The following is a 23,085-nucleotide window of genomic DNA, read 5'->3' as shown; positions in this document are numbered from 1 at the left end:
AAACATACTTGGACTAGTTCTCTCATATTATTACCAAAATGCATGCCTTGCACTATTTAACAAAATAGATCTCTCTTTACATCTCACAAAATATACTTCAGAACCTCCTTGCATCGGTTCAAGGAAATCTTTCACAGGTGCAAGGGTTAAATTTTTTTAAAAGATTTCCTTGCATCCGTGAAACGTTAAGGAGGTTCAGTCCAAAACCTCCTTGCACCGGCACAAGGATTAAAAACCAAAAATTTAAAGATTTCACTGCACTGGTGCAAGGAAATCATTCCTTGGTCAAACCATGTTTGACTGGTAGGTGGTTGAGGGTATTTTTTGTTTCTTACACAAATTATTAAGTGTAAGGATGAGTTTTTGTCCTTTCGTTAGTTGGGAGTGTAATACCCCAGGGAGTAACTTGGTAATTGGGTAATTGCAGCAGAAGGTGATGAGGGGCAGGACCAATACCTCATGTGAACAGTTAAAGTTGTTTTTGAAATTAGTTTTGGAAATTCTTCTAATGCTATTACAATGAAATGACCATATTTCCCTTTAGTAAAATACCTAATATTATAACATTTATCACCAATTTCTCCTTTCTCTTCTTGTTTTTTATTTTTTATATTTTGATTCAGTATTCTTTATTAAATGTGTGAACTTCTCGTAGGGCTTTCCAGCACTTATGCCATATTAACTATATGTACGGTTCCTAGGAACTAAGTAAAACTTAAAATCATAAGCTCTTTCTAGCAAATGTATAAAAGGGGAATAAACATATTGTAATAGTATAAACATTCATGAATCAGTAGTTGTGATAGAGTAACTTTAATACCATCAATAGTTTTTCCTAATTTAAAATTATTATTTTTTTGTTATTAATTATAGTGTTGTTATTAATATGTTAGATGGATATGAATGTTGAGAATGTGGAACAATGCGGTGATTCTCTCACAATTGAAGAAGTGGTTGAAGTTACGAACGATGGAAAATTGTTATGGGATGAGGCACTCATTGAAAAATTCGTGAATATTATGGTGGAAGAAGTTAAAGCTAATAATCGTAGTGGCACAACATTTAGTAAAAATGGTTGGAGTAATTTAGTCAAACAAATGAATGTTCAAACGGGGAGAAAATTTGGTTTAACCCAACTTCGGAATAAGTTTAATGGTTTGAGGAAAATTTATACTGAGTTTAAGAAATTATTATCGGAGACTGGCGTGGGATATAACAATGAGACGGGCATGGTTATAGTTGAGGAAGAGAGATGGGACAGGTTGTGCAAGGTTAGTAATTTAATTATTAGTCCTAAATAAATAATAAAATCTTGTATATTATTGGTTATGTGGTTAATATTATAACAAAATTTGTAGGTTGTTACGAATGCAAATAAGTATAAAAAGTATGGATGTAAGCATTTTGACAAGATGTCGACTATATTTGGGGACACATATGCAAAAGGGATACATGCCCACCCATCCACTACAGCACCACCCACAATCATTTTGCCCACTCCCAATGATGACGATGATGAGGAAGAGGGTTGTGAGGTCAGTCCCCCACCTTTACGTAAAGGTAAGAAAGCCAAAAGAGATGCTTTATCTCCTGGTATAGCTGCACTCTTGTCAAACATGAATGAGAATTCTGAGAGGAGAGCTGAGAGAATGGAAGCTGCAATAGAGAAAGCAGCTAAAGCATCTTCTACTTCTACTCGTGTATCTTCATGTGAGAAAGGAGATGATGAAGCTCTCTCTCCCTCAAAAAATGATAGAGATTATGAAATGTTTGATGCCTCCATGCTCCTTTTACAAAAAATACCTGGAATTGAGATGGCCCAATTCGCTAAGGTATCGAAGTTATTACATGATTCTGAGAAGTGGCAGAAATTTTTTCTTTCGGCACCTGAGGATGTAAGAATTGGTTGGGCATTGAATGTTTGAGTTTTTCTTTATGGATGATTGTGTTTTGTGTCATCGTTTAACTTATTACTATCTCACATTTGGATGACTGTAATAACTTAAATACTTTTATTATCTCACATTTGGATGACTGTAATAACTTAAATATTTTTATTATCTCACATCTGGATGACTGTAATAACTTAAATACTTTTATTATCTCACATTTGGATTACTGTAATAACTTAAATATTTTTATTATCTCACATCTGGATTGTTGTAATAACTTAAATACTTTTTATTATCTCACATTTGGATGGCTATAATAACTTAAATAATTTTATTTCTTGGATGCCTGTTAGTACTCAAATACTTTAATACCATTATTTAAATGTTTGTTTTATTATTTAAATGTTTTGTTTATTATTTAATTGATTTGCTTATTAACTTAAATGTTTTGCTTGTATTAAATCTTTAAATAGGGTAATGGATATGTGGAACAATATAAGAAGAATAATTCAATTATATGACGATGAGGAGGACAATGAGAGTGTCTTAATATTTGCTGCTCTTTTAGAAGAGCAGAACTTCTATCAAAAGAGGCGTTGTAGGGATTCCATTTTACAAGGGGAAACATATGTTATGGAGATTCTAAACGGCCATAGAGAAAGATGTTATGAAAATTTTAGGATGTACCCTGAAGTTTTCAGAACATTGTGTAGTACCCTGAAAGGTATAGGGCTGAAGGATTCTAAATTTTTAACTGTTTATGAACAAGTGGCAATCTTTTTGCTCACTTTATCTCATAATCAAAGGAATCGTGTTGTAGCAGAGAGATTTCAACACTCCACTGAAACCATTTCTAGACACTTCCATGCTGTGTTGCATGCAGTATGTCAGTTGGGCACCCATATCATTGCCCCTCCTAATTTTTCTGTGATTCCGAATAAGATTAGAGAGTCTTCTAGGTTTTACCCTTACTTCAGGCATTGTGTGGGAGCTATAGATGGAACCCACATTCCTGCAACTCTGCCAGCAAGTACACAACTTCCATTTCGTGGTAGAAAGGGTTATACTACACAAAATGTAATGGCTGTATGTGACTTTGACATGAGGTTCACATATGTGCTAGCTGGGTGGGAAGGCTCAGCTAATGATTCGAGAATCCTAAATGAGTGTACTGAAAATGAGGCAATGAACTTTCCAGCTCCACCAGCAGGTAATATTATTTTACAAATTCACTTAATATATGGTTAGTTTATCATATTGTATATATCTTTATGTATTCTAAACATGGCAGGTAAGTATTATTTGGTGGACTCAGGGTATGCCAATAAGCCTGGTTATTTGGCCCCATTTCGAGGTCATACTTACCACTTTCAGGAATACCGTAGGACTAGACAACCTCGTGGTCGGGAGGAAGTGTTCAATCATAGGCATTCATCTTTGAGAAATATAATTGAGCGATGCTTTGGGTTATTGAAGATGAGATTCGCTATTTTGAGGGCAATGCCTCCTTATAAGTTTTCAACACAAGTATTGATTGTAATGGCTTGTTGCACATTACATAATTTCATCAAAAATCAGCATCAGCCTGATGACATATTTGATGGTAATGATCCTCCTCAAAGTGATGGTGAAGATGATGAGATTGTTGAGCATGTGCCTTCGGCTCAGCTTCGAGAAATGGATCAGTTGCGTAATACTATTGCTGATCAAATTTGGAATTCTCTTCAGCACTCTTGATCCTTCTGAAAGTGATGGTATATTTTTTCTTTTATATGTAATATATTTGTTGCTATTGTGAGCTTGCAATATATATATGTAATATAAATCTTTTTTACAGATATATAATTCAACTTAAATGCTATTATTGCAGATATGAAGTGTGTTGATGCTCTCTTGAAGGCCACATGTGCTGTTATGAAGATGATGTGTCGTTGCCATTGCATCCACTTTATGAACTTCTTATCAATTTTTAGTGACAACTATGTATTATTAATGCTTTGTTCCAAACATTTTATGTACAACTTAAACTTGTTTAATTTGTTGGTTGAATATTTAAGGACTTGTAAATGTTATACATTCTATTTCAATTATGCTTTCAATTGAGTTTGTTTTTATTTTAATGTTGTGTTGGACTATACAGGTATTAGGATAATAAAATTGAATTAGGTTATTGCAAAGAACTTGTAAATAGGTTATTGCAAATTTTTTTTACAAATATTGACTCTCATGTAGTATTGTCAAATGTGACTAGAGATTATTTATTTTAAATGTTGAGTTGGACTATACAGGTATAATCATAATAAAATTGAAGCAGGTTATTGTAAAGAACTTGTAAATAGGTTATTGCAAATTTTTTTACAAACGTTGATTCTCATGTAGTATAGTAAAATGTGACTAGAGATTATTTATTTTTAATATTGAGTTGGACTATACATGTATAATGATAATAAAATTGAAGTAGGTTATTACAAATAACTTGTAAATAGGTTATTACAAAAATTAATATATATATAATTTGGTGGGGGTTTACATTTTTTTACAAAAGAGAAGGCAAGAATCTGTATTTTGGAGTTAAATTTCTACCAATGCAGACTTATAAGAGTCGAAAATTATTATCAGCGCTGTGTAGTATTTTTTTTTTCTTCTTTCGCTAATGCGAAAAATGAGCAAAATGAATGAAACACAAACCTATGGACAATCATCACCAAAGGAACAAACTATACCAGGAAATTTCAAATAACTTAAAGTGTAGTTTCAGATCAAGATAACATGCTCTGTGTGTGTGTGTGTGTATTTGTGTGTTCAAATTTTAATATATTTATTAAAAATATATAGACTATTTATATAGAAATAAATTTATAAATAAATTTAAAATTTATAAAAATAAATTAAAAACAATGATAACCAAACATGTTTTTTGTTTCTGTTTTATTTTGTTTACAACAGTTAGAGCTACCAAACATGTTTTGTTTTTAAAATTCTTGAAACGCATGACTTACCAAACATGTTTTGCATGTTTTTGTTTCCGACATTTTTACAGTAAAAAATCGTTCCCAAACATGCTTCCGATTTTTGCCAAAACACTCTAATAGTAAAAACGCTATTTCTGTTTTAGTCAAAAACAAAACGCCTAAAGTAAAACGCATGCCAAACGGGCCCTTAGGCTGGGGATTGAACATAGACCACGTGTCGTCCATATTGACGGCCCCCTCCATGTGGTCTCCTACGCCAAGTCCTTGACTTATTTACCACTTGATGAGTAGGGGAGGCGAGAGTGTTGTTAATAGGTGTTGTTTTTATTATAGGTGCCCATCATTTGACAAAAAAATAAAATAAAATAATAATAATAATTTAAGTTATTAGGTTATAAACTCGAAACCCTTTTCATAAAGATTTAATGAGAGACAAAAACCCTCTAACAATAAGTTTATTCTAATTTTTTTTTTTTTTTTTTGTATTATGCTAGATATATTTTAATATAAAGAGTGAAATGTTGTATAAATATAAAATACCAATTGGCAAGGGTCACCTTCTATCAAGTATTTTAAACAATACACATCTATTTTTAAAGAGTAGTATATACTCTTGAATAAACATGTTTATTCTTCGCATACGTATCTGTTCTTTTGGATTCAAATTGGCAACCATTTGTACTATATAATTAGGGTACGTGATTCATAAATTATTTAAGTCAACAGTTGTGTTTAAACCTTTTCCTTCATCTTCGGCATTGGTAGCGGAACCGTTTGTCTTCGACATGCCATTTTCTGGACTAACTCGTTTCCTTTATTAAATGCGTACTTTGAATCAGATGCAAAGCTAATTGTTGAGACTGTGGCTGGTGGTGGAAGTGTTTCTATAGAAATTGCATCGCTTATTTATGATATTAAAACAGCGTTAAAGTCTTAAAAGATGCTTCTTTCTGCCTAAATTTCTCATGTTAGGAGATTTGGGAATAGAGTGGCTCATGCATGCTCTTGCATCTTTGTCTTGGGGTCCAACGAATTTCGATTGCATTCTTCTGTTTGTGCCACTTTCAATTCTACCTCTAGCTACATGGGATGTGTGGGAGATTTCTCGTTTGTTTTTGCTTTGGTGGTGTTGTGTTTGCCAGATGAGAAAAAAAATAAAATAAAATAAAATAAAATTCATAAATTAAGTACAATATAATATACACTCTTTATCTCTGTCATTGTTACCATCTTCAGTCAAATTATAAATAGTTTCAAGGAGTATTCAAATTCTTAGTAACTACAGATTTGAGCTTTGTTATACATTGGAAGCGTTTTACCGAGAATCCATTAGTAAACTCAGTGGGACAAAGATCACCTTAAAAAACAAAAGTGAATACAAATCTCAAAGTAACAAATTATTTATCCTTCTTCAAATGTGAATATCGATCCTAACAATGTATGATGTTGTACAAGTTGAAAATTTATGTCAACTAAACAATACGATTAGAACAAGATGATGTCATATCCTTCATGTGCATTGCTCACCTTTCATTCTGTATTTATTGATTGGTGAAGTTAAGTTTTTAAGTTTGAAAGGAATTTTTCATATATATTGAATATGAGATTACGTATTGAACCCTTTGCAATAGATCCATAAATTAAAAAATAAATAATGATGAATAAAAAGCAGGGTTAGAAAGAAGAAGATGGTCCTTACCCAAGAAGCACTTTAACTTGAAACCCATTATAGGTCCAATCCAGTAAAGGGATTGGATTTCAGTTGGCCCGTAAAGGCCCAAAATAAATGTCCTTCTTTGAGACGAACTTTTTCAAAATCTAAGTACAATTTAGAAAAGTTAAAAATTGGAATATCCCAAAAAATTCCCCCCCACCCCTATTTTTTCCTTCCCTTATTTTCTGTATATATATTTCTATAAATATGTATATATTTTTTTGTAAATATGTAAAAGTGTCCCCCTCCCCTTTATACTATATATGTTTCTTATATATTTTTTTTTCTTAAATTATTTTACTATATTCTATAAATGTAATTTATTGATTTACCTCATTCTCATTCTCATCTGAAATATGTACTCTGTAAACCGCTGTTATATATATATATATATAATATAAAAATATATTTAGTGTACAATGCGCCCGTGATCAAAATTTGTGACTCAAACAAACACCAAAATGTTATTTGTAATTTCTATAATGGTGTCACTGACTCAATATAAGAGTTAACTAGTAGAAGTATTTGAAAAAGATTATGCATTTAAATTACAACGCTGTGAACTGCTAAAATTTTAAGTGATAATTTTAACTTGATTATTTTTAAAATTTATATTCTTTTAGATCAAGCGTTCAACATTTATGTGAAATTATTGTCATTTAAAATTTTTACAAGTGACACTTATTTTTTAAAGGATATTTAAAATACGTTATAAATATAAACTTTTATATATATATATATATATATATATATATATATATATATTTAAACCCAACTTAATTGATCTGAAAAAATCAGATTAAAATTTAATTTCTGGTTAGGACCTTTACCATCATTGACACAAAAAAAAAAAAAGGAAAAAAAAAAGTGTGTAAAATTACTGTTGTTATACACACAATATGTGGTACATATAACGACGACTCTGGGCGGATTTCTCCTTGGCGGGATTGTTTCTCTTCCCCGAAACAGAAAATGGGGCAGTTCCAGCTACTCCTCACACCGCTCAGACCTCATACTTCATTCAAACTCATGCCCATGGCCATGCCTCAGCCTCTTTCTCAACCTCCCTTCAATTCCCTTCCAAAACTTCCCTCCTTTTCTCGAACCCACACCGGATTCAGTTTTCCCCTACTTTCTCTCTCCTCTCCATCTCGACTCGTCTGCAAAACGAACGGTTCAGGTAAACTATCCCCCTCTCTCTCGCTGATGCGATTTTAGTTTGAATCAGCTTATGGCAGTAGAAAGTTGGAGCTTGAAGTTGAATTTTGTTGGGTTGGTGGGTTTTGTGTGTTTTTGTTTTTGGTGAATAATTAAGATTTGTTGATGAAATTTATAGCATTTAATTGGGTTTTTGAGCAAACTCTCTCTCTTTCTCTGATGTGGATTTACTTCAAATCACCTTATGGGAGTAGAAAGTTGGATTATTGAAGTTCAATTTTGTTGGGTTGATGGCAGTTTTGTGTGTTCTTAGTTTTAGCGAATAATTCTAATTTGTTGATGAAATTTGTAGCATTTAAATTTTTTTTTTTTTTTTTAATTGGTACTCAGGCACACTTACCTCTTTCAAGACTTAACCTCTGACCTCCCTTTAGGAGGTAAGAGGCTGATACCATTAAGTCATTGGTTCGTTGGTATTTACTTGGGTTTTTGAGCAAGTGGTTGATTTGTTGTTTTTCGAGTCAATTATTTGTTGCTGATGGTCTGTGTTGTTGTTGGAAATTTGACAAGCATCTGGTGTGTGAAAGTCTGACTTGTTCCTTTTATCTTCTTGGGAGTTCCTTTTTTTAGAGGAAATAACTACATGTTATGCATTAAGGTCAAAATTATAATACTGCATGTAATCTGTTGACATGAAGTTAGTTTTTTTTATGTTGTGGTGGTTGCATGTTTGATCAAATACTGTATGTCCAAAAGATGCTCCACTAAGTTGTTAGGAGGATAAATCAAATATAATTTTGGAATCCTGGACAACATTTCAACCTGAATTTGATGCGACTTTTTTACTCTTAATTTGAAGCGTTGATGCTTCACGAAGTTATTGGAAGGAAAGTGTGACATCCCACATCGCTGGGGGAGAAGTTCATGACACTTATATGTGTGGATGCCTCCTAATTGTGTAGACGCGTTTTGAAAACCATGAGTATGGAGAGTGTGCAAAATGGACAGTATTTACACAGGGTGGAGCGGATTCTGACTCGTGGTAGATGGTATCAAAGGGAGCGAGCACAAATCCATGAGGGTCAAGCCAACAAGCCGCAAATGTGAGGAGCGAGCACAAACCCATGAGGGTCAAGCCAACGAGGATGTTGTGTCCCAAGAGGGGGTGATTGTTACACCCCACATCGCCTAGGAGGAGATGTTTTTGGCATTTGTATGTGTGGATATCTTCTAACTGTGTAGACGTGTTTTGAAAACCACGATGACAGTGAGTGTACAAAGCGGACAAAATCTACACAGTAGGGTGGGTCGTGACATAAAGCTTATCAGAGTCATTGTTGTTCAACCATGTCATATATATTATATGGAGCATGAAATGTACATAGGACATGAACATGACATGACACTTCAACACAGCAAATTTTAAAAAATTTAAGACACGGGCACAATGAGGAAAGGCGACAACTATTTTTAAATAAGCATTGCAATATTGTTAGTAAATTAAATATTATATGGATTTAGCAGGGTAACTTGTGAATCATAAAATCAATCATCACCCTTGTAGTATAGACAATAATATAGGACTGACACAATGTCTGTGTGTGTGAGTTTATATATGAGGATGTTCATGTGTACAAATAACAATGACAACCCCTTTCCTCTTCTCATGTTCACTTATTTCATTAAACTTTCGTCTATCGTACTTTTTTTTTTCTTTTTCCTTTTTTTTTTTTTTTTTTTTTTTTTTCATATATGGTCAAAAATCTGTAAAATCTCCTGTTAACATGATTTTTTCTTTACAGTTATATTTTTCTCATGCATAATGTACTAGATTCATTGGTCATATATTGCTGAGTGTCCAGAAAGTGTCTTTTGCCTTACCTTACCTAACTAACTAATTTTATTTCTATATTATCTACAGTCAAACACATAACTGTAGTTTTAGAAATTGTTGAGGTCAAGTTGTCAACCATATGTATGACACTACTCTTTTATAAGCGTCTATGCTTCTTAGATAATATTATTGCTATATAAGTGTTACCGAAATATTTTGCTTGTTATGAAAAGAATGTGGCCCTACAATTTTTCTTATTTAAAAAGGAAAAAAAGGGAAGCCTGTTTCCTTGTTTTGGGAGTGTGGTTTTTCATCATCATAACATCAATGCGAATGAAATAGTGGTATGAGTTTTTGCAGTAACATTCACAGATTTCAGGCTCCTTAATATCAAATGAAGCTTGCATTCATCCTGGAACATTCTGTTCCCATTAATACTTGAAGCATGACAGTATTGTTTCCTTCTTATTGTGTATATTACTGAACCTAAATTCAAAGAAGTAGGGAAAAGTTGAAGCAATTTATAATATGTTTACTAGATATGATATCACAGCTTGAACTTGGGAAGTCGGAAGAGAAGCGGAAACCGGAGAAACGTGTGAATGGAATTTTCTGGATCCTACTCCTTAATCTCGGAATTTACGCGGCAGATCACCTGTTTCAGGTACCAAAATATTTTGGCTCTTCATCAGGCTCTCTTCTTTTGTATTGGAGAAAGGTTATAATATTGGGTGAATTAGAATGGAAGTCTCCAAAAGATTAATTTTATGAAATATTTTGTGCAATCCATCATAGTTATGAAATATGGAGACACATCATGATTTCAAAGCTGATTACCTGATATAAATGGAAAAGTAGCTTCATAGGAAATTGATATTTCTATCATTATTTTTATTTTATTTTATTTAGTTATTTTTTTTGGTATTAATGGCAGGGTAGGTCTGTCTTGAATTTCTGCATTTTTTCAGGTTCGGGGGATCAAAGCATTGTATTTGTATCACAATTGGCCCGCTTGGTATCAGTTTGTGACAGCAACTTTCTGTCATGCTAATTGGTGAGACTTCTATAGCATGTAGGGATGCATAGACATCAGAATGCTCGTGTTTATTTTATTTATTTTTATATAAATAAGTCAGGCTGCAATAACGGAATTAATATTTGAAAGCATACTGTATGGTCAAATGGAAATACTTGTGGTCCTTGATCTACACAACCGAACCATCAAATGCTTTACACCCCCCACTCTTTGATGTTATCTGTTTATTCTTAACAGGAACCATCTCTCTAGCAACCTTTTTTTCTTGTATATTTTTGGTAAGATATATTTCCTCAGTTCAAATGTTGAGAGTTTACATACATGATCCAAGTCTAATACAAGTAAGTTCTAAACTGTAGATGTATACTTCTTTTCCTGAACAGGAAAGCTTGTTGAAGAGGAGGAAGGAAACTTTGCATTGTGGCTTTCTTATATCCTAACAGGTGCTGGAGCAAACCTTGTTTCTTGGCTGGTTCTCCCAAGAAATGCAGTTTCTGTTGGAGCCTCTGGTGCTGTATTTGGACTTTTTGCAGTTAGTGTCCTTGTGAAGGTAATTAATTTAAACTCTACATTGTGGAAACAATATGTGTAAGCTGGTCTAATACTCTCTTGGTGCTTTCTGTAGATGTCTTGGGACTGGAGAAAGATCCTTGAAGTACTTATACTGGGTCAATTTGTCATAGAGAAGGTAAGCAAATAAGCAATTCTTACTCCTAAATAAACCGAATTCCACCAACAAATGTGTCATCCCATTTTTCTCATAATCATTATTAACACTTCACAAAATATATATCCATTTCTATCATAAAGTATAACTTAATGAGCCAAGATTGAAGTGAAAATATTTGACCACTCTTTATCGGCTTGAAAGGTTAATTCTTACATAAATAGTTTGCAGGAAAACAGTTTTAAATAGAAAATAACACCACCACCTTCATATATGCTTATTACACATTTAGGTATTAAGTAGGATGTTTGCATCAGGACTTAAGCCTTCAATTTTGAAGTTAATAGCCATGTGTAAACTAACAACAATAGAATGGTCTCTTAAAGTGCCAGCTTTGTGAGTCTATGACTTTTAGCATGAACTTCCTAGTCCAGATATTTGTTTATGAGCTTTTTTCATTTTTATGGTTTTTACAGTATTGGTTTATTATTAAGTTTTGATTATTCTGCCTGAAAGTTGAAGACACTGGGTACCTTCTTTAAGTTTCTGTATAGCTTCATTGCTTGTGGGTGGAGTGAGGATGTCTACACGTGAAAGTGTTCCAAGAATTAACTGGTGGTTGTATGATCTAATTATAGAGCACTTCTTGGTAGGAGAGGCCTGTTTTGTCCCTGGAAGGATCTATGGCCGCTGATAGCACTTTATAAGATGTCTCTCTTTTTTCTGATCGGTAGCCTTGGAGTTGATCTTAACTATAGATAGTATTGGGCAAGAAGGGAATATGCTTTCCTAAATTGGTGTTTTATGTGTAAGAAGGCAGAGGAGAACACCAATGATCACATATGAGGTTGAATTTAAATAATTTATATAGGGTTGCAAGAGCCTGACAGATATATCATCTGATCATCTGTACATTATAATTAATGAACTATACCAATGAGCACACGTGGGGTTGAGTTTCGAGAACAGCTTTTCTATGGAAAAAGCGAAACGTTTGGTCATATCCAATCCACGCCTCCCAGCATCCCATATTGGTAAAACCAATAGTGTAGTGGTCATTTTAGTATTTTTCTCAATGGGCATGTGCACAAAAAACTGACTCCTTAGATATTCGCATCTTGTCCACCACAAGAAGTTTTCTAAGAGAAATGTTATTGATTATTTAGTTTTTGAAGCTTTTGGTGTATGAATATTTCTTGATGCTCTGTCGGGTAAATCAGGTGATGGAAGCAGCTCAGGCTTCAACAGGGTTGTCAGGCAGTTTCCGTGGAGGCGCCTTCCAGAATGTCAATCACATAGCACATCTATCTGGTGCTCTTATTGGTGTAGCTTTAATATGGCTTCTGAGCAGAGTTCCTTCTCAGCCTCCAGACCAAAATGTATAGACTGTACGGAATAAAACAGATAGAATTTGATAATTGAATGTAACTTTGTATTATTTTTATACGGATAATTGCAGAAGGAAATTTGTCACGTAGTTTTTTGTTGTTATTATCCATAACAATGTTGCATTCTTCCACTTGATGATTTTTATTTTTAATTTTTATCCCCCGGAAGGTATTCTTCTACCTGAATTTTGAAAATGCACTTGACGCATAGTTGGCTGTAGGATTTCTGATAAATACCTTAATCTGATTCACCACAGAAATTTGAGAGAGAATGATATAAGATGGCATTTTATGAAGTGACGCGAATTTGTTGAAATAGCGGAAACTGCTGGCTTCCTGGTAGTCTTTGATAGGAGTTGGTTTTTAAATAGGTTCTCTGAGATCAAATCCAAAAATTGGAACTTGTTCCTCTTCTTAAAGCATCAATCTAAGCAATAAGATCAACATGGGTTTAAGAGTTCTGCTTTGATATGGACATGCCATGATATAGAATTGTGAACAACTTCATTTGGAAAGCTCCGGTGGATATGAGTATGCATAAGTTTTCTTTCCTTGTTCTATGTGTAAAAGTTGGTCTCTTGGACGCCTATATAAGGGTAGGATTCTCATTTGCTCGAGGAGGATTCTCATTTGCATTTGCCAACAAATGTCCGAGTGCATTTGTGCATGCAAAGTCGGGAAGAACAGAGACACTACAACATCAAGCACGAGGAGAACAGGGACACTCCAACACCAAGCATGAGGCTCAAGTCAGTGCAGAGCTGGCTCAATAGGGTTAGTCCGGATCCTCTACAGTGCTATACTGCATCGGATACCGCTTCCTATAGGGTAAGGTTAACATTTTTTTTTTGGGTGGTAAAGCAAACACACACATACATTTTTGTCGGGCTTGAACCCCTCCCCTCTTCTTTGAAAATGAGGAGGTTATACCATTAGGCCAAAGGTTTTGACAATTGAGAATAAAGGCTTTATGCCGTAGTGTCTAACTAGATCACTGGCGGAACTCTACGCCAGGCTCTATCCATGCGCTATACATACTAAGGTTGAACGGCAAGACTAGTGACAAAAACAAAATAATCCATGGCACATCAATGCAGTCCAAACCTCAAGAGTCAAGAAGCACATCCACTTGAAAAGCAAAAAAACAATAAATGCCTCTTTTCCTGTCTTACAATGTCAACAATTGTATAACTGCACAGTTAGCACATGCACATGGTGCATAGAAAAACATTTACATGATCAGCAATTTTCTGAGAAACTTGAGGTTATCCGGGGAACTAGGAAGTTTATGAAATGAAGACCCCCTTTAGTCGCTATCTACAACAGTGGCAAATACAAGCCAATGTGTGCATCAGGAAACCAGCAATACTGCCTTCCTTTTAGTTCAAAAACACCACTGTACATGACTGTGCAAGTTGACCATGCATACAAAGCTGCCCCTGAGATTGCTTCCGGCAGATAATTGGCATTCTTGCTCCAAATCTACAAGTGAGGTACATGGATTTAGTTGCAGTCCACAAGCTTTCAGATGAAAACTCAGCTTCTCTCAACACCACCCGGCTTCTTTTCGTCACCGCAGCTGATCCTTTTTGATCAATTGCAACAGAGCTCGGTATCTGCAATGGATTGGAATAAGAGGAAGCTTGCCTCTGATAAAGGTTCTCTAAGCTTTCCACTGGTATCTCTTCCTTAGCATCTCTCTGATGGGTATCCATTATTTTGTTTGCCTCTTTGGTTAATCCAGTGGCGCGCCAAGCTTCTCCAATCAGCAGAAGAGTGCTTTTATGAGGCTGAACTTTAAACCTTTCCATAACTTGCAGCATTTCTTCCGCTTTCCATGGTTGCTTTGCTTCTCCATATCCCCAAATTAGGGTTTCAAAAGTCTTCAAATTGGGAGATATTCCATATTCACACATCATCTCGAAAACCCTAATTGCATCCTCCATTTTACCAGCACTGCACCATCCACTTATGACAGTTGTGAAGATAACTACATTCGGTTGGGAACCCGATTCAACCATGGCAGTCAGAATTTCCTCTGCTTTCTCTGGTTCTCGTGCTCGCACATAACCTTTAGCGAGAATGCTGAACGCGTGGATGTCAGGCTCTATGCCAGCCTTCACCATGTCATCAAAAATTTCCTTGCACTTATCCATGAATCCTGCAGCACTCCAGGCATTCATGATAGTGCTAAAAGTTATTACATCTGGTTTCACTCCAAATTCTTCCATCAATGTTAGGACCTGTCAGGTTGAGACTTCCCATAAGTTCTTTCTTTCTCCCTTCTTGAAAGAATAACTTCCATGGTAAAATCTAGCAATACTAAAAATAATTGCAGTTGTTTGTAGTTGTTACTCTTATATTTTAATACTTAAGTGCAACATTATATTGTGTGGAAAACATACAAAATTTCCCAAGCTCTTATGCTCCTTCTCAGCTGAGAGAGTGAGAGCAAATGAGAGCAAGAGAACAAGCATTAACAATGGGCCAGTGGCCTAGCGGTATCAGTCTCTTATTTCCCAAAGGGAGGTTAGGGGTTCAAGTCTCAGAAGAGACAAGTGTGTGTAAGTACCAACTAGGAAGAAAAAAAAAAAAAACATTAAAATATTAACAACTATCTGGAGTGGAAATAATTTTTAAGATTTAAATGTTCTCTCCTTTCCCTCCATCAAAGAAACAGAGCGATAATGAAACACATAATTGTATCCAAAAACTAAAGAAATAGACATGATGTGCATACGAAAAAGAAAAATACTAATAACCATGGGTCATGGGGATTGTACTATAAGCAAAATAAACAATATTATAATACAAAAAAAAATTGATATCAGAGACAAGCATAGTTAATAAAGGCTTAAGGCACACTAAGGTGTGCGTGTGGGAGAAAAGAGAATATTAAAGACAAGCATATGAAAACACACACACACATATGCAACACGAACTGGTCGAGATCAAAAATAAAGAAATCTTTTAGTATATCAATTCCATGTCTATTATCTTATAAATTTGCATATGAATTCAATTAAATCAAAATCCATTTAGAAAAACTCAAGTTATGCAACACAACTATATATATATATATATATAAACAAAAAAAAGACATATAAACTTGGAGGATGAAGTAAATCAATTTGCATAAAACCTTCTTATATGCATATGATGTTAAATAAATCAACTACCATTAAAAATGTGCAACAATAAAAAACAATGTCATGTAGATTTTAAACAAATATTATATATCATAAAAATGTTCAGCTAGAAACAATTAATGTAAGTAGTCAAATAGTAAGCTCATGTCGATAAGAGTAAAATAATGATCCATCAAAAATTACCTTGATGTGATGCAGAGTATGTAAATTCATGGTCATTTAGAAGGAAAAAAATACGAGGCACACTTTGTTCGAGCCTCGAGTTTGCTAAAACGCGAGAGCTTGAGGGCTTTACGTGAACCTAACTGAAGGGCCTGACCTGTAGTAGGTTAAGGCACTCTGCTGAGTCTTGATGAGACTCGGGCGTTTTCGGAGCCTAGGCACACCGTTAACAACTACGGAGATGGTCCCAACCAAATAGCTATACGAGTGCAAATCTGCAGCTCTCTCTCTCTCTCTGAGGGGGGAGGAGGGGAAGGGTACAAGTTTTTTGGTTCATAAAAGGTGTGAAGTTTACCTACCAAAACAAAAATGCTATCGCCACCAAGTCTAATAACATGTGATGGTGATACATTGAAGGGGGCATATAAAATTAGAAGAAAATGTTGATTTTTAGCAAATTTTTTGAAAAAAATAATAGAGGGTGAAACACTCATACAGAAGATATACTTTTAAACCAAAAGCATTCCTACACAACAGATAAAATGCTAGGATAATTTTAGAATGCATAAAACTTGAGACCCTATATAAGCTAAAAAATTATTTAACTTCTCATGTCACCATAGTGGCAAGTGTGTAATGCAGGATATAGATCATGGTTTTAATAACAGCCATTATTATGCACAACTACAACCACATTAGCAATATTTGAGACATCTACAGACAATAGTGTTGAGTGTCACTCTAAAGGTAATCAGTGCAGGACCACTTTATTACACACAGGCATTTTGCTCCTCGCCTTACATTATCTTGTAAATCTTCCCTTCAGCTAATTCTCTGGTATCACCTTGAGAATTTATAGGGGATGTGGAGACGAATCAGCAATTCTAAATTATTTTCTTCGACTGATAATAGTTTGGAAAAATACATATTTTTGCTATACTCTGTATATTACTATTGGAGTTCCATAAATATAAAGTACAACTATAATTTTGAGTAACTTGTAATTCAGGTTTTGTTGGTTGGAGGTCTAAAAGCCATTATTAACTGTTTCAACATCAGAACCACTGTTACATGTTCAAGTGGCTAAAGTTATTAGAACTCTTAGAAAAACTAAAATGATCCCTTCGAAAGCATGTATATTTATTTTATTTTTCTTTTAATTCAAAGTGAGTAGGTCTAATTTTTAGAACTGAAAATCATGAAGTATCAATATATATATATATATATATATATATATATATATATATATATATATATAATTTGATAATAATATATCTTAGCACAAAATTACTAGAAGAAGAAAATATAGGGAGTGTTTAACTAATATAGTGGCAAATAACATCATCTAAAACCCTGACATGATCACTACACGTGTAGAAGTAACAGAAGTTTCTAGGAACAAATATGAATCAATCAAACCAGAATTAAAGATCAACACTGACCTCGTCGACCCCATCTCTATCCATAGTGTCAAGAAATCCTTTGATCAGAGAGTTGAAAACAACAAGATTAGGGTGCAAGCCGAAATCCTTCATCTTGTAGACAAACGTCAAGGCATCCTTTATTTTACCTTCTTTGCAATACCCACCTATGATAATTCCACAAGTTCGTTCATTAGGCTGCACATTATTATTCAGCATTTCTAAAATCATCCACTCAGCCTTGTCTGACTCCCCATTTTGAGCATAAGCAGTCGCTATCGTGTTGTAAGTAACAGCATCAGGTTGTAAACCAGAAGCTACCATCTTATACACCACATTCCAAGCCTCTGTAATGTTCTTCTTGTTACACCATGCTCTGACGAGTACATTGCATGTCCTGAGATTTGGTTTCACATTTTCCTCACGGGACATTAGCTCTAGCACTTTGAGAGACTCTTCAGGTTTGCCAGCAATTCCATACCCTTTAATTAATGTGTTGAAAGTACTGGTAGTGGGTTTAGATCCACTTTCCTTCATATTCCAAAAGGTTTTCATGGCTTCCTCCATATTCCCAGATTCAGAAAATGCATTAATAACAGCATTAAAGAAAATTGAATCGGGCTTCATTCTGTTCTCTTCCACTTGACCGAGGATCGAATGTATTGAGTCAAAGCGCTTCTGGATTGTCAAAGCAGCTAAAAGGGTTGTGTATGTTATCAAGGATGGTTTGTGTCCTCCTTCAATCAGACCATCAAAAATGGACTGTGCTTCCTGTGGTTTCCCTCTTTCTATCAGAATGTCCATTAGTTTTGTTTTTGAGCGAACAGTTTGGCAACTACTATTGCTCTTGCAGACAGTGCAGAGAGTTGACTCTGGCATTGGAGATAACTGAATCTTCTCTTCTGGATTTTTTTCCTGCAAATAATTTTTATTTTTTTAAAAATATGTGTATTTTTAATACAAGAAATTTATCCAAACTTTTTCTAAAACAACAAGCAAGTAAACTTTGGTTGTGACATGATGTATGATGATGATTGTTAAGGAAAACACTATGATAACACACGGTAATACCCCATAGGACCAAATTCTAAATATCATATCCCATTATTCTATTCAATTTAAAGTAGTGCGGGAAACAATTGCCTTCTGGTAAATGGAGAATATCATGATCTATGTTCAATAAATTTACTATCCACCCGAACCCAGATGCAGCTAAAGGTCTTGAACCACTTTCTTTTAGCTTTAATGACATGCATTCTACACACACACACACACGCATATGCATATAGAACACAACGCTGCATCACAGTATAGGTTGCAGTCAAGCAGTTTAACAGAAATTGGGGACCAAGGCCATGAAACATTTCTTGGATTAGAGACTTTTAGAAACTTAATGGATTAATGGATATGCATGTTTTGATTTTGATCTTCACGCGTTATAATTTTCCTATTAAAATGCCTCATTCTTGACAATATTTAGTAATTCTGTAATGCCGGAACAACTGATTTCCTAGGCTCCTATAATTTTGTATTAGTCTGGAATTGTGATTAGATTTGAGAAATAATAAACACTGTGCTACATAATGAAACTCGTGTTCATTGTCCAGCTATTGAAAATTTTCATTGACAACATGATTGACATTATCATGCCTCATGGTGTAGGTCATGTCATATATTGGTGTATTCCATGAACAAAACTTTGATTTAGTCCATAGGAAGCGTCACTTCATCGGAAGGTTCATATTCAACATAAAAAATGTGATTATAGAATGAAGATAGGGCTGAAACATCACATGGACATGTTGTTTCAAACTTCTTTAATCACAGAGTTTATGAAAGATAAGTGGCCTTAAGACAATAGGATTTCGAGAAACTAATTAATAATTAAGTTGGTCCAGATTATCCCCAGTTGATATTGCGAAATTGGTTTAGAATCAATTAGGATACTTGAATTAATTCGGAGTTGACTTGAATCTAATTAAAAATTAGTTTGGAATTAATAATATCTTAATTAAGATGTTTGAAAGTGAATGTAATTTAATTGGGAATGAATTGGAAAATTTTGTGTAGGAAGTTAAGATTTTTTGAGTCAGGACACGTACCCACAAGTATCCAATGAGTATTGGTATTCGACATAGAGATGACTTCGGGCTTCCTTATTTATAAACCTATTTGGGCCTTAGAGATAATTTACAGAACATTCATTTCTAATAGTACCTCCACTATCTATGTTCAGACCATCCTCATGTACCCAAACTTGTCATATTAAAAAAACACAGTTGAATCTTTATATTTCTTTTGTGCACTACCATGCACAGAAAGATAGCAGCAGCAAATCAGAATAGAATCGGTCTTATTAATATCACGCATGATCTCCCTTTTTTGGGAGACTGATGTTTGTATAACACTGGAGACACGTGTCCACCTTACTAGCAAATGAAAAGGAAAATAAAATAAGTACACAGTGGACATCGTGCAGGAGGTACCGAGGTACGGCATCCTTATTGATGGCTTATTACTATGAACTACAATTCCAAGAAATTTTACATAAGAATATTGATTAATATTACTTAGTAAAATAAATATTGAAAAATATTCATATTCTCAGTTGCAACAGACTAAAACAACAATTAATGAGGTTTCTGTCGCAGATCCTAAAATAAGAACATTAATGGACTGACCAGGATGTTCGATATCAGTTCCCGTGGCAAAAAAATTGATGCTCAAACTAGACCATGCCAGACAGTAGTTATAAAATTATGCAGCCCTGACAGTCGAATAAATAAGTTCCTGTATACATGGTTGCATACCTTAGTCGACAATGCCTGAAACTGTTTTTTCTTGATGACTGTAGGTCTTCCAAGATGTTTGCTGACAGTCCCAGAATAAGCACTCTCTGTTTTGGACTCTCCCATGTGGATCTCTAGGCTTTTTTTTCAGTCCTTATTTGCCAATTTGAAAATCTTGATCGTGTTTAACTTCAACAATTTTGCATCCCAGGATCAGAACTGCAAATTTAGTCCACTTTCAAATTCATCCAAGGAATGTCCCAATCACAAAATATCTAGTAATCAGCAAGCCTGAGGACTGAGTAGGTAGGTCTAACCCCATTAAAGAGACAACTGTGCCATTGAAAGTGACATTCGGTTAAAAAGGTCTTGAAATTGCATAATAATCAGGAATAGAAAATAATAATAATGGCAAACAGAGAGGTCTCTTCAGAAGTTGAAAGACGATACAGAACAACACACACACAAAACAGAGAAAAAAAAAATGTTTAACACTCTTTCCATGAAGTATCGTGAGGGCAATTAAAATACTGATGTAATCCCGTAATTTTAAATGTGGATACCTCTTGGCCAAAAAAAAAATAGTTAAAACTAAGACTTTAGATACTAACAATGCGGAATACTTATAAAAATAATATATATAAATATATATAAAACCAATGCAGAAATGGTGCCAAGAATTATAAAGCAATCATCAATTTAACAAATAAGGCAACTAGAGGTCTTGATGCAGCTACAAACCAATATGAGCATTTGCTACTATTCGACACATTTAAAAATTTGAAACTAAAAGGCACAAATAAGCAAATATACATGAGAGAAAAGAATTAAAATTCATCTGGATTAAGGACTTGGAACTTGGTGCACCAGCCACCGAAACCATTCCAGAAACCTTGCTGTTACACAAATGCTAAAACTAGGAAACAAGGTGCACTGCATTCAAATTCCAAAAGAAAAAATATATATATTGAGAACAAACGGTATCTTTAATCCCAAGTCAGTAAGCAGCTAAACAGAATCCCGAGTGCTCTATATTGGGTTTTCTTTTTTCTAAATCTACATGTATAAATAAGGTTTTCAAACCAATTTCAAGCTTGCTTGAAGTTTGAAATGAGACCACAAATTTTCACTAGAACTTGTCAGTGCTTAGTACAGAGGGAAATATATTGTTTACCCATAGGGAAGCTGGAAAGACTGAAAGAAACAAATGTGTTCTCACAAAATAAAAATAAAATCTGTCAAAATCAATGGAAGCACCAGCAAAAAAAACAATGAATAAATTGAGGAAAAGCAAAATAGATAAAAATTGCCAAAAGATCAAAGATTATGAGAAAATCAAGAGGCGACGCAACTAAGGAATCCAATTCAGCTTTTATGTTCATCAGTTATGCATAAACATATCCTACTATGACCAGAACAAGCATTGGAAACAACATAAAATGAGAAGTTCATGTGGCTACTGGCAAAATTTACCTGCAAACCAAACCAAACAGCTTCAAACGTCAGAATGGTATAGATAATCAAATACTGTATCAATCCTATTTCCAATAATTTCAATTATAGCAGTAGTAGAAGTTACAGAGTGCAAAACATTTTCGTGGGTCCCGATTTTACAAATTTCCCTAGAAGGATGAACTCCTTTTACAAAAACAAAAGAATCAACAAGGCAATCCAGAGTGACTCCCAATTTATCAGTTACTTGAAAAAAGAACCAAACATGCCATAGTGTTCCAGAAATCTTCTCCAAAACTCCAATTAAGGGAATTTAAACCATCTGCTAACATAATAAAGAATTCCCATATGGATATTTGATTTTGCATCTTGACATATTAAATAAACAAGCAACATTTATTCTACCCAAAAAAAAAAAAATTTCCCAAATTTTCCTATAATTGGGACATCCAAAGAAATCCATCAATAAGAGAAATATAAGCTTGAACCAGAGCAGATATTCTCAAGTTCTAGCAAAACCCACGTCAAAATTCAGTGCCAGAATACACACAAAATTAAACACACATTACATAAAGAAATCAAGACATATTAAAGGAACAATCAACATTTATTCTACCCAAAAAAAACCCAAATTTTCCTATAATTTGGATATCCAAGAAATCCATCAATAAGGGGAATATAAGCCTGAACCAGAGCAGATATTCTCAAGTTCTACCAAAACCCGCGTCAAAAATCAGTGCCAGTATATACACACACAAACACACATTACAAGCTTCAAAACATAACCCAAGGAATGGATTTACATTTGGGCTTAATCGTAAATTTTAAGGGCCAAGAAAACAGTTCTAGAGGGTCGTTGTAACAGTAATGGAATATAAGAATTAAGAGCATACTATTAAGTTCTTGATGAAGATGAAGTTACTTGTTCGCACCTTTGGAGCTCAGCTAATGCTTGCAGATAGAGAGAGAGAGATTGGGGTTTTCTTTCTTTTTGCATGTAGTATTTGTAAGGATCGCAAAAAATGGAGTTTCACGACATCCATTCGAAAATCTTATCCACAAGTGCCATCACTATGTGTCTCTGTATTTTACATATATGTGCGTACATATACGCGTGAGGATAAGGGAAAAAATCAGTGAGGTTGAGAAGGAGAGCTAGTGAACCACTTTTTTTTTTTTTTTTTTTCTGCAACACTCATTTTTCACTAAAATTCAAATTTTCTATTTATTTATTTATCTTAAACTTTTTATTTTTTTGGAATAATAAGTAGTTAAATGTAATAATTCTCAAACCAAAAAACAAAAGGTTAAATTTAGCAAACCTAATGTCAGAACCGACCCGCCAGGATGTCCAGGGGCACAATGAAATACAAAAAAAAAAAATTTGAGGAAGGTCAATTTTAAAATTTTAGAGAATTATTATACATACAAAATGCAATTTTTAAAAAAAT

General features: G+C 34.2%; 4 protein-coding genes across 6 annotated transcripts; 3 read left to right on the top strand and 1 right to left on the bottom strand.

Moving 5' to 3' along the window:
* Nucleotides 1–893: 893 nt before the first annotated feature.
* LOC132281403 (uncharacterized) lies at nt 894–1,925 on the top strand. The gene is made up of 2 exons (XM_059783111.1): nt 894–1,271; nt 1,359–1,925. Exons 1-2 carry the CDS (start codon nt 894–896, stop codon nt 1,923–1,925), a joined length of 945 nt encoding a protein of 314 aa, XP_059639094.1.
* Nucleotides 1,926–2,196: 271 nt separating this feature from the next.
* Nucleotides 2,197–3,639, top strand: LOC132286394 (protein ALP1-like). Its single transcript, XM_059788729.1, has 2 exons — nt 2,197–3,102; nt 3,184–3,639. Exons 1-2 carry the CDS (start codon nt 2,370–2,372, stop codon nt 3,627–3,629), a joined length of 1,179 nt encoding a protein of 392 aa, XP_059644712.1. The 5' UTR covers nt 2,197–2,369; the 3' UTR covers nt 3,630–3,639.
* Nucleotides 3,640–7,388: 3,749 nt separating this feature from the next.
* LOC132281402 (rhomboid-like protein 11, chloroplastic) lies at nt 7,389–12,792 on the top strand (the record flags this gene model as incomplete). Its single annotated transcript, XM_059783110.1, has 7 exons — nt 7,389–7,758; nt 10,110–10,234; nt 10,539–10,624; nt 10,844–10,884; nt 10,990–11,156; nt 11,232–11,294; nt 12,494–12,792. Coding segments are annotated over 7 exons (1,017 nt in total), but the record flags the coding sequence as incomplete, so codon positions are not given.
* A 998-nt stretch (nt 12,793–13,790) lies between these two features.
* LOC132281967 (pentatricopeptide repeat-containing protein At5g25630) lies at nt 13,791–22,720 on the bottom strand. 3 transcript variants are annotated; one of them, XM_059783613.1, is made up of 4 exons: nt 22,567–22,720; nt 20,204–20,515; nt 17,415–18,308; nt 13,791–14,904 (listed from the first exon to the last, which is right to left on the bottom strand). In XM_059783613.1, the coding sequence occupies exons 2-4, from the start codon at nt 20,306–20,308 to the stop codon at nt 14,041–14,043; spliced, it is 1,863 nt and encodes a 620-aa protein (XP_059639596.1). In that variant the 5' UTR covers nt 20,309–20,515; nt 22,567–22,720; the 3' UTR covers nt 13,791–14,040. The 3 variants fall into 3 exon arrangements, with proteins under 3 accessions (XP_059639596.1, XP_059639595.1, XP_059639597.1); XM_059783612.1 differs by having other exon boundaries at nt 22,528–22,712; XM_059783614.1 differs by having other exon boundaries at nt 22,557–22,712.
* Between the last annotated feature and the right edge of the window lie 365 nt (nt 22,721–23,085).

The sequence above is a fragment of the Cornus florida genome, unplaced genomic scaffold (genome assembly GCF_030987335.1).
Source record: "Cornus florida cultivar Cherokee Brave unplaced genomic scaffold, ASM3098733v1 CherokeeBrave_3.0.0_Hap2_Chr11, whole genome shotgun sequence".
NCBI classification, from domain to species: Eukaryota; Viridiplantae; Streptophyta; class Magnoliopsida; order Cornales; family Cornaceae; genus Cornus; species Cornus florida.
Note: the sequence above shows the minus strand (reverse complement) of the source record. Positions and strands in the feature narration are given on the sequence as shown.

Coding starts and splice junctions, on each gene's coding strand:
- LOC132281403 (XM_059783111.1), top strand. CDS start 894: ATGGATATGAATGTTGAGAATGTGGAACAATGCGGTGATTCTCTCACA. Junction 1,272..1,358: donor GATGGGACAGGTTGTGCAAG/GTTAGTAATTTA, acceptor CAAAATTTGTAG/GTTGTTACGAATGCAAATAA.
- LOC132286394 (XM_059788729.1), top strand. CDS start 2,370: ATGGATATGTGGAACAATATAAGAAGAATAATTCAATTATATGACGAT. Junction 3,103..3,183: donor CTTTCCAGCTCCACCAGCAG/GTAATATTATTT, acceptor TAAACATGGCAG/GTAAGTATTATTTGGTGGAC.
- LOC132281967 (XM_059783613.1), bottom strand. CDS start 20,308: ATGGGAGAGTCCAAAACAGAGAGTGCTTATTCTGGGACTGTCAGCAAA. Junction 18,309..20,203: donor TTCAGGCATTGTCGACTAAG/GTATGCAACCAT, acceptor AATTATTTGCAG/GAAAAAAATCCAGAAGAGAA. Junction 14,905..17,414: donor ATAGAGATGGGGTCGACGAG/GTCAGTGTTGAT, acceptor TCAACCTGACAG/GTCCTAACATTGATGGAAGA.